This window comes from Moschus berezovskii, chromosome 11, assembly GCF_049115385.1.
Source record: "Moschus berezovskii isolate FMDL1 chromosome 11, NW_MosBer_1.0, whole genome shotgun sequence".
NCBI lineage: Eukaryota > Metazoa > Chordata > Mammalia > Artiodactyla > Moschidae > Moschus > Moschus berezovskii.
Genome location: NC_142470.1, coordinates 88795598 through 88812300, shown reverse-complemented (window position 1 = coordinate 88812300; position 16703 = coordinate 88795598). Strand labels below are relative to the sequence as shown.

At 40.1% G+C, this 16703-nt stretch overlaps 1 protein-coding gene across 3 annotated transcripts in view; it reads right to left on the bottom strand.

The window, feature by feature from the left end:
- Nucleotides 1-118: 118 nt before the first annotated feature.
- Nucleotides 119-16703, bottom strand: part of EIF2AK2 (eukaryotic translation initiation factor 2 alpha kinase 2) — a 40653-nt gene continuing 24068 nt past the window's right edge. For all 3 annotated transcript variants that reach the window (XM_055399375.2, XM_055399377.2, XM_055399376.2), the window contains exons 12-16: nucleotides 14837-15017; nucleotides 11804-11932; nucleotides 9967-10071; nucleotides 8877-8927; nucleotides 119-8799 (exon numbers count right to left, since the gene is read on the bottom strand). In XM_055399375.2, the coding sequence (XP_055255350.2) occupies nucleotides 8677-8799; nucleotides 8877-8927; nucleotides 9967-10071; nucleotides 11804-11932; nucleotides 14837-15017 (589 nt within the window). In that variant the 3' untranslated portion in view covers nucleotides 119-8676. The remainder of the gene's footprint in view (nucleotides 8800-8876; nucleotides 8928-9966; nucleotides 10072-11803; nucleotides 11933-14836; nucleotides 15018-16703) is intronic.

Below are 16703 nucleotides of genomic sequence, written 5' to 3'. Positions count from 1 at the left end.
AATACTATGTTTATTTCAAAGTCCTATCTAGAATTTCTAAAATGTTTGATTTTCCTCATTATAAACTCAAAATACTGGAGCTTCTAAAATTCAAAATAAAGAGATTTTAATATACCAAATTGATTTACCTACCCACCTTCAAGTGTTATATACCAACATTTAATTGTTGAAATTTTACAATGAACATTATTTCATATCAGACACATTTTGTAGGATCAGGCATATAAAATTCTTAGCACTTTTATTCCCTACTAATTCAAAAGCACTTAGAGAGTTCCTGCTTTATGCAGGGTAATACACTTGCTGCCTTAAGGTAAATCAACTGTCCCTGCTTTCCAGAAATTTACAAGGAGGGGGACACCCACATAGGAATAACTGAGTGCCAAGGCAAACTGATAAGTACCACATTGAAGTACTAAGGCCTAGGGAGAAGTTTCATTCTATATGGGAGATGGTAAAACACTATGGTAGCAACACTGAATTTGAGCTGTGAACATCATTTTCATATCCAAAGTCACTAGGAAGGAGTTAGAGTAAGACTCCTAGGTGTATACCCAGGAGATATGGAAACATATGTTCACATAAAACTTGCACATGAATATTCATAGAAGTATTACTCAAAATAGCCAAAAAACAGAATCCCAAATGTCCATCAGCTGATGAATAGGTGAATTAAATGTAATGTATCCATAGAGCTGAATACTATTTGGCAACAGAAGGGAAAGGAATTTCCACCCAAGCTATATCATAGATGGCACCTGAAAACATAGGAAGTGAAAATGATCACGTTGTATGATTGTGTTGTATGATTCAAAAATGTCCCAAGCAACCAAGTCTGTGGAGACAAAGTGGATGAGTGGTTGCAGAGAGGTAGGGGAAGATGAGGAGAGTCTGCCAACAAGTACAGGGTTTCTTTTCTGGGGAGATGAAAGTGTTTTAAAATTGACTGTGGTGATGGCTGCACAACTCTGAATATACTAAATACCACTGAACTGTATACTTTAAATGGGATGTATTCTCAGTTCAGTTCAGTTCAGTCGCTCAGTCGTGTCCGACTCTTCGCGACCCCGTGAATCACCGCACGCCAGGCCTCCCTGTCCATCACCAACTCCCAGAGTTCACCCAAACTCACATCCACAGAGTCGGTGATGCCATCCAGCCATTTCATCCTCGGTCGTCCCCTTCTCCTCCCGCCCCCAACCCTTCCCAGCATCAGAGTCTTTTCCAGTGAGTCAACTCGTCGCATGAGGTGGCCAAAGTATTGCAGTTTCAGCTTCAGCATCAGTCCTTCCAATGAACACCCAGGATCGATCTCCCTTAGAATGGACTGGTTGGATCTCCTTGCAGTCCAAGGGACTCTCAAGAGTCTTCTTCAACACAACATTTTACAGTATGCAAAATGATGTCTCAATAAAGCTTTTATTTTACAAAAAAAGAAAAAGACTGAAGGGAATTTTAGGTAGAAACCATAGCTAAGAGCCACTGAACACAAAGCCTATTTAGGTGACTCACTGACTCGATGCATACGAGTTTGAGTGAACTCCGGGAGTTTGTGATGGACAGGGAGGCCTGGTGTGCTGTGATTCATGGGGTCGCAAAGAGTCGGACACGACTGAGCGACCGAACTAAACTGAACTGAGCAGACCTGTGTGGCTGAGACTTAATCAGGTAACGCTGAACACAGGACGCAAAATGGGAGCGCCCAGAGGAGCACAGCCCTGCCAACACTGACTTGAGCCCAGTGAAAACTCTGGCCTCCTGAACTGTAAGAAAATAAATATGTGCTGTTTTCAGCCACCAATTTTGTGGTCATTTGGTTACAGCAGCTCTAGGAAACTAATATAGGTCTCAATCATATTGACCCCTAAAGAGCCACACATATTTGAGAGATATCTGATTTGTTTTGAGTTTTACCCATTACATGGATTTTATTCCTACTATAAGCCAGTAACGGAGAAGGCAATGGCAACCCACTCCAGTGCTCTTCCCTGGAGAATCCCATGGACAGAGGAGCCTGGTAGGCTATAGTCCATGGGGTCGCACAGAGTCCAACACAACTGATGTGACTCAGCAGCAGCAGCATAAGCCAGTAATGGGCTTCCCCAGTGGCTCAGATGGTAAAGAATCCACCTGTAATGCGGGAGACCTGGGTTCTCCTGCGTTTAGTATAAGCCAGTAGTGGGGCCTCTGTACACCTGTCAACTGGTGTCCCTGTATCTGTGACCATTCTGAGGAAATGTCAGGACTAGAGTAGCTCACTCGGTCACAGATTTAAAATCGCAGACGTTAGGGAGTGGACTGACATTTAGATACAAAGGGTAAGTATCTAAATGGAGATGTCCAGCATACTTTTGTTTCTGACCCTTTTCCTCTATGCACTCTCCCTCGGCAAGCTCTTGGATTCAAAGTTAAGCACCAGGGTTTATTTCCAGATAAGACCCACATCTGTTTTGTGTATGACCCAGCTCATCCTTCAAGTTCCTCCCCTGCATTTCCTAGATCTGCTCTACATTCGCTCTTGAGTATTACGGCAGCACCTCAAACTCGGCATCTCCAAACGAGATCCAGCATTTTACCTCCTCAATGTGCTGCACCTCACCACGGCGACACATGAACCACTGCTCCACTATTGCTTAAATTCTAACTAAAAGCTGTGTAATAGGGAACAGTGTGCGACAAAATCTCTCTCAGTTGGGTGTGGCTCACTGAAGGGGTTAATTTGATTGAGACTTGAACCTTCTTTAACAGCATCATACTTCTGGTGCTCACCATCAGAGCAACCTGGAGGTAATCTCTGATTACCTAAATCCTCACATCGGATTAGATGCCAGCTCCTGTTGGTTCCGTCCCCTCCCATTCTTCCGGTCCGCTTAGCCTCTCGGACTTCTGACCTTTCAATAGTCTTTGCCTGCTCCAACCTAGTCTGAACAGAGTTTCAAAGAATAGGTTGGATCACACCCCTGCCTAAAAAAAAAGTAAAAAAAAAAAAAAAAAAAGGCCAAAACCCTCTTTTGTCACTTTTGGAGGTTGCAGGGGCGCCACCTCATTCTAAAAATTAGTAAATATTAATCCCATCTTTTCCATTAGTGTTTGGGCTTCCCTGGTGGCTCGGTGGTAAAGAATCTGTCTGCCAATGCAGGAGACACGGACTCAATCCCAGGGTTGGGAAGAGCCCCTGGAGAAGGAAATGGCAACCCACTCCAGGATTCCTTCCTGGAAAATTCCACAGACAGAGGAGCCTGGCGGGATACAGTCCATGGGATCGCAAAAGAGTCAGACATGACTTAGCGATTAAACAACCGCCACCCATTCAGCTTTACAGAAAATTCTTCTTTCAAGAAGAATCACGGATAATAAATGCAAGAGGTTTGATAGAATCTGAAAATCAGTTTTGCAACCCATAATGACATAACGGATCCAGGCAACAGTCATCAATGCCTGCTAACACTGTTAGATGAAAGACCGATAAGGAAAATGGACGGTAGCGGATGACAGCACCACAAGTGAAAGTCGCTCAGTCGTGTCCAACTCTTTGCGACCCCATGGGCTATGCAGTCCATGGAATTCTCTAGGCCAGAATACTGGAGTGGGTAGCCTTTCCCTTCTCCAGGGGGATCTTCCCAACCCAAACACCACCACAAACCACCGATCAAACTTAAAATCACCAAAAGTGGAACAGTCAGACATCGTGCTCCTCCTGGAGTGATGCAAAATATACAGCATCATACCCTAACGCAATGTATAAGAAATACATTGTATGTTGATTTTTACATAGAAATAAGGATGACTCCTCTCTCTATACACACACACACACTACAGCATCATCCAGGGAGTATTCTTGGAAAAAATTTTCAGACCATAATCAAATCAATTTTCTAGATCTAACTAAACACCATGCGGATACCATCAGCCAAATCCTAAATGAAGGAAGTTCTATAGAATATATGACCTAGTTCCTTCCTCAAATAAAAGGCAAGAGGAAAGAAACGAAAAGCAGGGTAATGTTATAGAGTAAAAGTTTATTTACCAACTAAATGCAATATTGGATCCTGATTTTAAAACCTGCCGAAAAATATTTTTAGATAGGAAAATTCCATACAGTCTGATTATTAAAGAAATCTTACTAATTTTGTTGAGCAACAGCGATATCGAGGTTTGGTTAAAATTTAAAACATCTTTTATGTTAGAAATACATCTTTAGGACTTCCCTGGTAGTGCAGGGAATGGTTTAGAATCTGCCTGCCAATACAGGGGGAAACAGACTCAATCCCTGGTCCAAGATTCACCTGCTGTGGGACAACTGAGCCCACGCACCACAACTACGGAAGCCCACATGCTCTAGAGCCCAAGTTCCACAAGAGAAGCCACAGCAATGAGAAGCCCATGCACCACAACTGCAGTTTAGCCCTGTGCACGCCACAACTACAGAAAGCCTGCAGGCAGCAAAGATGACCCAGCGCAGCCAAAAAACAAAGAAAAAAAAATTTTAAATACATCTTTAAGTGCTTACAAGCGAAACGATACAATACCTGAGATTTACTTTAAAATTCTCCAGCAAAATAAAGGGGTAAACAGAACAAGAGAAGCAGGATACTGATAGTTGTTGAAGCTGGGTACACAGAGTTTCATTATTCTAGTCTCTGCTTTTATGTTTTAACATAAAACTTATAAAAATAAATATGGATAATATTGAAATTATTCCATATTCATAATGAAAAATTAACATGCCAAAAACCTCAATCTATGCTGAACACTCAAGTGTGAAATAGATGTTGTGAGTTTATCTCTCAAGTTGGTACACTGGATAACAGTCTTGAAAAAGCTTGTTTTTAGATTTCTAACCATTTCATACATACATGTGCAATACGTATACGTGTGTATACAAATGTATATACATACAAGTCTGATTTCACTGACATGCAGTCTGTGTGGCTGCATAAGGCACCTATGTTAATTTTTGAATAAGGGCCTCACATTTTCATTTTGCTTTGGATCCCACATATTATATAGCTGGCCAGACACACAGACACGCATACACTCACACATACGTGTATATATGTGTATTTATACTAAATACCACTAGCAAAAATAACATGTGCTGAGTATCACACATCTATATATATTTATGTTAAATAGTGCAAATTTAATAGGAAATATGTGTTCTTTATAATAAAAATTTCCTAGAAGTTCTGTTTCTAGTGAGGCAATCAGGTTAAAATGGGTCTTGAAAATCTCTGCACATATGTATTTTAATTAGCAAATAAGGTTCCTGGTCTTTGCCCCTCTTCTCCTCTGACTAAAAGGATACTTTTTATTTACCAGATACTTTTTAGTTATTAGATAGTTGGAGGCTGAGAAAATAAATACTAAAGTAAACCTTTAAGGGATGCTATATTTACTTCACAGCAGTCGAGAAATATTTGAGTGAGAGAGGGATATATAAAAGAACCAAATCACTATGCTGCACACTTGAAACTAATATAATATTGCAAATCAACTATACCTGAATTTAAAAAATGAGAGAAGGTAAAAATAAAGCCACATTCACACTAATCTGCCACGTTCATTGGCTTTTCTTTTGAGTTTGTCTTTATTCATCAAATCCAGATATTATTTTTTTTTAAAAAGATTTCTCTCCCCCTAGAAAAATTTCAAATCTGCAGAAAAGCTCTAGGAATAACACAAGAAATACTGTATATCCTCCACCGAGATTTATCAATTTTCAATTGTTAACATTCTGCCGCACTTCCCTCTCTCTGTCTCTCTATATATACATACACACATACACATAGGTTTTTCTCCAATGGCTCAGCAGGTAAAGAATCTGCCTGCAGTGCAAGAGACATAGGAGACGCAGGTTTGGTCCCTTGGATAGAGAAGATTCCCTGGAGGAGGAAATGGCAACCCACTCCAGTATTCTTGCCTGGAGAATCCCATGGATGGAGGAGCCTGGCAGGCTACAGTTCAAAGGGTCACAGAGTCGGATACTACTGAACAACTAAGTGTATACATACATACGGATATTTATGTTCACCTTGATTTTCGCTGAACATTTGTAAGCTGCAAATGTCAAGCCACTTCACCCCTAAATATTTCTGTATGCACTGCCTAAGAATAAGTAAGACATCTTCCGGTATGACAATATCATCACACCTAAGAAAATTAACAATTGTTCTATAAATTCATTTAATATGCAGCCTATATTCAAATGTTCTCTATTATCTCAAAAATGTCTTTTATAGCTATTTCCTGGGTTTTTCTGTTTTTTTATATGTATATACCAGGATACAATCAAGACTCAAGTGAATAGGAATAACACAAGAAATACATTTGATTCAAGCGATTGCATTTGGTCATGGTATCTCTAGTCTCCCTGTATTTAGAAGAGCTCCTCTACTTTCTTGTTTTTTTTCATTGTCCTGACTTTTTAAGAAACCCAAGTTAATTACCTTATCAGTGACTTCATTCAGGATTTGGCTAACCATTTCCTCATGATTGATTTCCAGTTAAACACTGTGGGCAAGAAAACTAAACAGCTGACAGTGTATAATTCTTACATCATATCAGCAGGGGTGCGATGTTAGGTGCTTCCACTTTTGGTGATGCTGAACATTTAATTACTTGGTTACTGTGGTGACAATCTTTTCATTTTAAAGACACATCTTCCCCTTTGTAATATCATCTGTGGGACTATATTTACATCCTTTTGTGGCTCCTGTTTCCCAATACCTTTTCAACCAATAGTTTTAGCATCCATTGATGAACCTTGCCTTAAACAAATACTGTACTGGGAGTTGAAGACCATATTAATTGTTTTCAATTACAAGTTTTAGAAATTGCTATAAATCTTGACAAAAGTATTTTCTATTACTATGATTTTTCTGCTAAGCTTAAACTTGGCTCATTTTAAAAATTATAAAATTACACAATGAGTTTAGAATGATAGCTGGTTGCTGCTGTGTGCTCAGTCACTCCCGACTCTGTGACTGCATGGACTGTAGCCCGCCAGGCTCCTCTGTCCAAGGAATTTTCCAGGCAAGAAGACTGGAGTGGGTTGCCATTTCCTCACTCCAGGGGATCTTCCCCACCCAGGGATCGCACCCACCTCTCCTGCTTCTCCTGCCTTGGCAGGTGGATTCTTTACCACTGCGCCACCTGGGAAGGCAGTGGGTTACTACAAAGCTTAAAGTAACCCTCAAGTTCTTCCAACATGCAGCCTTAATTATAGTCTGGCCCAGGTGGCTATGCAGTAAATAATCTGCCTGCCAAGGCAGGAGATGCAGGAGACGTGGGTGCGATCCCTGGGTCAGGATGATCCCCTGGAGTGAGGAAATGGCAACCCACTCCAGTATTCTGGCCTAGAAGATTCCACAGACAGAAGAACCTGGCAGGCTTCAGTCCATGGGGTCACAAAAAGATGGACACAACGGAGCAACTAAGCAATTCATGGAACCAAACTAGTATACCCAATTTCTCAAATCTATCTTTTCCAGGATGCATACCAGGCCCTTTGTCCAGGCTCCTCATGTGGTCTGCTCTCTATTCATCTCAATCCTTCACAGACTTGGAAGTCTCACTGGAGTGTCACTTCTAAGCCTGTGCCATGCATGGTTCCTCGGGGTGTGATCTCACCCCTCCAGATTGACTGTTTTCTGTGCTCAGCTATTGTCTTGCAGCACAATTATCATCTCTTTAAAATGTCTGTTATAACATGTACCAAATGTATTTAAGAGAAGTAAAATAATTATGCAGTAAACACTAGTGGACTCAACATGCAGTCTAAGAAAAAAAAATTACCTGTTAACTCTGAAATTTCTCCTGTCCCTCCTCAGAGAAAATCACTATCAGAATCTAAAAATAGTTCTCACTCCTTTCCTTCCCTGTACTGTTTACCACATTCATTTGGATACTTAAACACACTCATTTCACACTTCTTCCACTTAGCATGTTCTTTTAACCTTATATTAATAGAATCATTCTGTGTATATTTTCTGCAGTCTGCTTTGTTTCCTTAACATATGTTTCTGAGAGATTTGGCATGTTAGTATGTTCAGCTGAAATCCCTTCATTTTCACGCTATACATACAGTATTCTAGTGTGTGAATGTAACACAACTTGCGTATCCTTTCTTCTCCTGGTGCCCATTAGCATTGTTTCATATTCTTTTGGCTATTACGAACAGGGTTTCTATGAACATTCTTGTTGGTGTGTATATAGCAATGGAATTGATAGCTTTTCAGGAAAGAATGTATACATTTAAGTTTGCCAGATGATACCAAATTGCTTTCAGAAGTGATTATACTTATCTTTTCATGGTCACCATATTCTCCAACTAGATTGTTAGCTATTTAAGACAGAGATAGATCTGATATTATTTTTGCCTAGAAACATTAGGCATTTAATAAATATTCATTAATTAATTGATTCACTGATTGGTATTAAAAAGAAAATTTGAGGGATTCTTTTGGTATTTTCATAATAAGATGATCCATGGGAAAGTCAAATGTAAGAATGTTTCTGAAGTAAGAAAAAATGTAAACTTTTCTGCAAATGTGGCAAAAAAAAAATTAAGAGAAAAAATGAAAATAGAAGATAAATACCATCAATACTCCCAAGCAGATTTTAGACAGTTACAGGAAAATGGAATTATCAGAAGCAGGATACTTTTTTAACTATCTAATATGTGTTTCGTTTCCTTTCTTCTGTAATATTATTCCACACCTTCAAAGTCTTCAGTATCTCAGATGTGTTAGGTCGTTTCTTGGGGTCCACTGAGAGTAATTTCTCTAGAAGATCTCTCTGTAATGACAGTAAGAGTCAATTCTAGGAAAGAAAACATTTCAATAAACAAAATTCAATTATTTTTAAATGCTTACTTCTTTGTCGTCAAATACATCTAAGTTGCCACTCTTTAGATCTTCAAATAACTAAAAATTAAACATATATATGTTTATTAGGAAATGATTCACTTTGGAGAAAAACAAACTTAGGGAGCACTAAAGGCTGGGGATACCAGAATTCTAGGATATTTCTAGATTTTTAGAAAAATCTCTTCAGTCAAGAAGCAAGCGGGAATCCTCTTCCCCCACCACCCCCTTTAAGAACCATCCTGATTATTACAGTATGTGGAAGTTTTAACAGCGTCGTATGAATTATCTCCCTACATCCTTTTTGGAGTCCTCTGCAAGGTATTTTCAATACCCCTGCCTTACAGGGAAGAAGGCTGTCAACTCCAGGCAAGTCCCTCTTACTTACCTTCAGACTAGGATATCCAGTTGTCTGCAGCATTCAGTGGCCGCCCACTGTCTCCATAAGAAATCCATATTCTTGCTTTAATTTCATCCCAGTGTATCTTTCCAGTACCACTGACCATCAACAACTCCCTTGACTTATATACTCCAATAAAAATGACACAGCCAACTATTCCCAAATATATTCTTCCCAATCCTTTTCCATGCTAGCATTACCTTCTCTCTAAATTGGAGTATTGGAAGCCAACCAATCCTTCAGAGCCCAATTTAAACACCTCCATGAAGCCTAAATCCCAGAAGCTGGCAAAGCCCCTCTCCTAGCTGTTTCCATTAGACTTCCTGCCTTCTCCTAAAACATTCATAGCATTCTCATTCTCGTATGTTACCTTTCCTTATAAAATATAAGCTCCTTGAGAACAAGCCTTATTCATTTTCATAACCCTTGGAGAGCTCAGCACAGGGTCTTATGCAAAGCAAGTTATCAATACAATTTTACAGACAGAGATGCACACACCTTCCAAAGAAGACCAAAGGTTTGGTCTTCAATAAAACGTATTGGTTGCCCAAACTTGAAAGAGAGAAAAATTTGTATTTAATTTGCAGTCAACACTAACATGCTCCACTCCATCCTCATGTGAGGTCAATAACTGCAGCATATTGAATATGACGGTCAATAATTTTTGTTGCTTAATTCTTTCTGTAACATTGTATTTACCTTCGCTGTTTCTGAACAAGTGGGACATATATGAAGAAGTTCTGCAAGAATCAGCCCCAAAGCATAGATGTCCACTTCATTTCCATAGTCTTTCGCACAAGAAAGCTGAAAAAAAAACATTTATATTCATGACTCACCTGATATAAATATTCATGCCTTCTAAAGCCGAAAAAGTTATCTAACAAAATATCTTATAACACACAACAATGTACATTTATTAGCAAGATACGTAGGCCCTGACTGACCAGGTTCAAATCTCTGTCACTAAATAGCTGAATCACCTGTATACACTAACCATCAATGTGGGAATAATATAAACCCTAAAATGGAGATAGCAATAGTTTGAACCTCAGAGTTTGACTCTGGGGTTAAGTGAGACCATTAGGTGAAGCGCCCAGTAAATCACTTGCATGCAAATGTTTATCACAGACTCATTCATAATAGTCCACAACAGGAAGCAACCCAAATGTCCATCAACAGGAGAATGGATGAACAAATTGTGGTATATTCATACAATGGAATAGTATTCAGCCACTAAAAGGAATAATCTGCTGTTATTTATAAGCAACAACTAGAGGTTCTCCAACAGACATTACTTTGAGTGAAATAATCAAATATAGAAGAGTACATATAATGTGATCCCATTCATATGAAGCTCAAGATAAGGGGAAAGTAATCTATGGTGATAGAAATCAGAGAACTGGTTTCCTCTGGGCAGTGGAGAGGAATGACTGACTAGAAATGGGTCTAAAGGTGAAGAAAATGTTCTACCTTCTCATAGGTTTGTAGGCTTCATTAACCTATGCTTTTGTTAGAACTAAAAAAACAATATAGACATTTAAGATCTGTGAATTTATGGTGTATAAATCTTTCCTCAATAAAATATGACAATACTGGATAGATATTTAAGAGGATGGGAGTTGAAAGGAAGCTTTTACTCCCCTATTGTCTTCTACTTTCACACCTTGAAAAAAATTTGTTATGCTTTTATGAACTGCACTTGTCATTCTAGTCAACAATTTCACTTCAAAGACTCTATCATTGATTATCATGGAAATATTTGTTTTTAGACTCAAAGGTAAGGAAGAAGACACATAACATATCTACAAATGTATAAAGTTGAAAACAACCTAAATAAATGCCCATCAATAAGGAAACAGTTAAATGATAGTAGTATATCTGTATTTTGGCATACAGTACAGTTGTTAAAAACAATGTGTCAGGTCTATTTGTACAGATTTGGAAAGATTATGATACACTGTTGAGTAAAAAAAAATTAAGTCACAAAATAACATTTAGTAGCCCTATACCAGTACTCTTGCCTAGAAAATCCCATGGACAGAGGAACCTGGTAGGCTGCAGTCCATGGGGTCGCTACGAGTCAGACATGACTGAGCAACTTCACTTTCACTTTTCATTTTCACACATTGGAGAAGGAAGTGGCAACCCACTCCAGTGTTCTTGCCTGGAGAATCCCAGGGACGGGGGCACCTGGTGGGCTGCCGTCTATGGGGTCACACAGAATCGGACACGACTGAAGTGACTTAGCAGCAGCAGCAGCCCGATAAAATGTATTTATTATTTTTATATAAAAAAGTCCCCATAAATATGTGTCTAGATATCTTTTATAACTCAAAGAAAATGACCTAAAAGGATAAACTATCAACTCTGGTGAGAAGAGTAGGAATAAAAATGAAGAGTAATGGTAATTTTCCATTTTCATTCTATTTACTTATGTAACTTATGTATTGTTTCAATTTTATAAGTGCCTGTTATTTTTATAATTAAAAAATGAAAGAGATAAAAAATATCTAGACAGAAAGAAAGAGGACCTCACCTGTTCTGGGCTCATGTATCGTAAAGTTCCCTTTTTACTTGTCCGCATTTCATCATTTTTCAGGTATGTAACAAGTCCAAAGTCTCCAATCTTGATTTGGTTCATAGCTACTAAAAATATGTTATTTGGCTGCCGAAAAAATATATGTTATAAGTACTAATTTGACAGACTTTTATCACATATCCAATTCATACTTCATAACAGCTATTTTTAAATTTACTTATAAGGAATTTACCCTCTCCTAGGTAGCCCAAAACAGGAAACTCATTAATATCGGTCTTTAAAATGCTAGCTGAGGAAGTCAGGACATTTTAGCTGACAGCAGAGAAAGCTTGGGGCATAGCTGCCTTCAGATATCTGAAGATAAGTCAAAGATGGATTCACTCCTGCCTGGTCCCTGTGGGGATAGATCCAGGACTAGAGGATGGAAACGACCCCAAGACTTGCTTTTAATAAATCTTAATATAGTAATCGACTCATTGGAAAAGACTCTGGTGCTGAGAAGGATTGGGGGCAGGAGGAGAAGGGGACGACAGAGAATGAGATGGCTGGATGGCATCACCAACTCGATGGACATGAGTTTGAGTGAACTCCGGGAGTTGGTGAGGGACAAGGAGGCCTGGCGTGCTGTGATTCATGGGGTCGCAAAGAGTCGGACACGACTGAGCGACTGAACTGAACTGAACTGAACTGAATATAGTAATCGTGTGGTCCAACAAATGGGAGTTAGAGAACTCCCCATCCTACAAACTAGTCAAGACAGGGCTGGACACCCACTTGGTGGAAACACTGCAAACACGAGTCCAACATTGGAAAGAGGATTGGATCCTCTACAATTTCGAGATTCTCAGAATGAGTCCATTCCCAGTAATGCTGCAGAATACCATGTGCAGCATTTTCCCTGGGGGCTTCCTTTATATCCATTTCTCCAGGCTTCTGACTTCTTAACAAACACAGCCCCTCTGTCTTGGAAGGCATACCAAGTTAACTGGAAGCTGATGCCTAGCACTGAAATATATTTTTCTGCATAATTCTTTAAGCACAATGGGAAAAAAAAAAAGGAAGAACAGAATGACAATTCCACAACTTTGTAGAAGCTATTGACTAATAGTCTAAAGACTATGAAACCAGGAAGGTTGTTGATGAGGACTCTGAGCTTCCCCTGCAGGGGGCCCAGGTTTGATCCCTGATTATGGAACAAAGATCCCACCAGGTGTGGCAAACAAGGGGTGCAAACTTCATGCAGGAGGCCCAAGAATAAGGTGACCGAGGAGCCTGGGGCAACTGGGAAATTGAATCCCCTCAGACCATAAGCCCTCTCTCCAGAAACCTCTGTCTCTCACCAGCATCTTTGGTCTAGTTCTTAAGGTAAATGCTGGTTGACTTTATAGAACAGGGGCTTTATTGAGTAAAGACCGTTATCTCGCAAAGCCACCAGTAGCAGGTATTCTGCAAAGCATCACAAAATAAGATGCACGCTTTTGTTTCCATCTTCTCTCAGATGTGAAAAAGCAGTAACTGTATCAGCGAAGTTAGCAAGTTGAAAAAGATGAAAGAAGGCTCTGTAGTATGAAAGTCTGACCTTTGAACACCTGCAGACATAGAGCAAACACTCTCTGCAAACAGACACAAGAAAAGATGACTGCCCGACAAGAGGCACAAGCAGTGCAGGATACAGGAGGGAACTGGCCAACCACGTGGTGGGAGAAGGGAGCACTGAGCATTTTCACTAACTCATGCTGATGAGGGCCTGGGAGGAAATACCCAAACCTCTGAGTAGAGGAGATGGCTGTGTAAGTAGGTAATTTATTTGCAAATGATTGTATAAAGAGATAATTGTGCTTAACTTCTTATTTAACTCTATATGATTCATTTCAAAGTGAAGGTACAGCCATTCTAAACTTATTCTTTTGAACAGAGTCCTTCTATCCTTCCAACTTCAAAGAACACCTTCTGATACTGTTATTAACAAAATGAGATATTGGAACCAGAGGCACCCCAGAGGCATCAGTCCAGCCCCTGAGAAGACCAAGGATGCAATACCTCTTAAGGGCCATCTTTTCCTACCAAGGCCAACAAACAACTATGTACATGGCTGCTTATTTTTCTCAAGGAACGTTTTTGTTTCTCCTTCCTGGCTGTTTTAGACATGTGGGATAAGCCCAAGGTCCACATAGACAAGGTGCTTCTGTCTGATCCAGAATGACCAGGAAAGGCTCATAAAGAAATTGAGACCCAAGGGGACAGGTAGAAGAGTGTCTCATGTGAGCACATGAGCAAAGCTTTGGTGTCAGGATTTAGCATGGGCGGTTTGTGATGACTGCAGGCAGATCACAGGGAATAGAGGGCCGAGGGAAGACTGAAAAGCTCTTCTGTCTGATTCTGAGGAGGAAATGGAAAAACTGCTCATCTAGGCCATGAGAAGCAGAAGAAAATGAAAATACGAAAGTATACTGCATGTTCCAAGGTTTGCATTGCTGCAGTTTTCTAATCATGGAGTAGAGATGTCTCACCAAGTGCAAAGCAAATTCTAGACTCTGGACTTGGTGGCTGTGACTGCCCTCAAGAGTAATGACTTAAAAGGTTAAGAGAATCGTGTTCCCAAAGCCAGAGTCACAAGAGTCTCTTCTGCCTCTCAGACAGCCTGGGTAGCAGCAGAGGCAGGGACGGAGCACTCAACTGGATGTGCCAGCCACAAGAGTTACGTGCACAGAAATGTTCAGCACTCTAAAGCTGTTAGTGTTTACAACTGGGGTGAAGGTATCAGCCAGGACGACAAGTAGGACCAGAAGTGAATGAGCAGTGAGTAGCTTCTTACAGAGCTCAGCATCTCAGTAAGTTTACAGCCCTGGCAACCTCCTGATTGATTCTACAGACTGGTACCTGGGGCAAGTGCTATATCCACTCTAACCTTACAGGATCAGAGATGTTATTTCCTCACGACTGTCGATCGATTATAAAACTAAAGAAGACAGACTTCCACATTAATAAATTCTATTGATCAATTCCCAATACAGCACATTTTCCACTCACCTTAAGGTCTCTATGAATTAACTGTTCTGAATGTATATAATGCACTCCTGTTGTTATTTGTTGAAAGAACTCCAAAGCCAAATGTTTGTCTGGCTCCTTGCCTCTTCTTTTGTCAATCCATTGCTCCAACGTACCTTTATCACAATATTCCATTTGGATGAAAAGGCACCTAGTCTTTGATCTGGGATAAAATTCACTGTATAAGTAGCAATAAAAATAAATTTATAAAAAAATACATTTAAAAATTAGATTAAAAAAATGACACCTTCTTAAAAATGCCAAACATGTCTCAAAACAGAAATCTAAATGTAACAAATGTGAGTCAACACATAATAAACCACTCTTTATTTAGGTCATAAGTTCCCAGATATCAAAGCTTTGTTTAGCTAAGTTGTAAAGTAGCAGCCTTCCCATTCTTTAATGCTGAAGGTCCTTGACTATCTTTGCTAATAGATAGGAAGAGAAGCATAAGTATGACGGAACTGCAGAAAACCAAATTTCATTACTATATATTGTAATTTTGAAACATTTTAATTCACCATTGCTCTGCTGAGCATCTATTTTGCAAAAGACACAGAACAGGCACCTAAAGATAAGAAAATGAGTTAGACACTAGCCTTGCTCTCATGAGGATTATAGTTTAATGGGAGAGTGATAAAGGAAAAACAGGCAGAAAACAATAGCACAGCAGGCCCCAACCCCTGGGATCTAATGCCTGATGATCTGAAGTGGAGGTTATATAATAATAATAGAAATAAAGAGCACAAAGAATGTAATATGCTTGCATCATCCCCAAACCATCCCCTCTCCCTGGCCCAGAGAAAAACTGTCTTCCATGAAACCAGTCCCTGGCACCAAAAAGGTTAGGGACTGCTGCAGTAGTACATGGACAGGAGCTCCAAGAGAAATGCCAAAAATTGCTACGAGGTATAGCAATCAGGCAGGGCTTCCCAAGTGGTGTGAGTGACAAAGGATCTGCCTGCCAATGCAGGAGACTCAAGAGATGTGAGTTTGAGCCCTGGGTTGGGAAAATCCCGTGGAGTAGGAAATGGCAACCCACTCCAGTTTGCTTGTCTAGAAAATCCCATGGACAGAGGAGCCTGGTGGCCTACAGTCCATGGGGTCACAAAGAGCTGGATATGACTGAGTGACTAAGCACACACCACAGAGCGAGGAGGACCGATTTTGCTAATCATTGTAGTTGTTCTTTTCTGAACTAAGTTGGCTTTGATATTAATTTAAACTCTTTGAGCATATGTTGGCTAGAAAATAGAAAAAGGTAGCCAGGAATTTTCTAAAAGCTGAAGAAGTCCATATGAAGATGGTACTTCTGAAACTAATGATACAGTTCTAAATTACATGGTATGGAGACAGGGCTGGAGTCAAGAGATGGTGAATGAACAGGCTCACCATGGCCTCAGGTTTGCACTGAAAGGACTGTCTCCAAGGAACACTGGGTGACTTTCCAAGGGAGGCTCTTTATAACCCTTCAGTCCTTTTGCAGTGGCTTGCCTGAGACAAACATGAGTAAAGCAAGGGTGAGGGGGTACCCCCATCACAGCTCAGGGTCTTGGAATTATTTAGACTGCCCATCACCTCCCCATGAGTGGTATGATTTCACACAGAAGAGATCCCGAGACTGCACCCTGCCAACCAGTTGAGTGGAGGAGAAGAGCATTAGCAGTGGGGGGAGGGCGGCCTCCAGTTGCAGTGTCCACACGTGCAAACCTTCTTCACAAGACTGCATTTACCACCTGGACTGGAGTCAGGGCAAGTGAGAAAGCCTGTGCTTTAAACAACAGAGTCAGGAAAACTAAGCCTGAGACTTCAAAAACCACAGAAAGTATTAGTCACTCAGCTGAGTGAC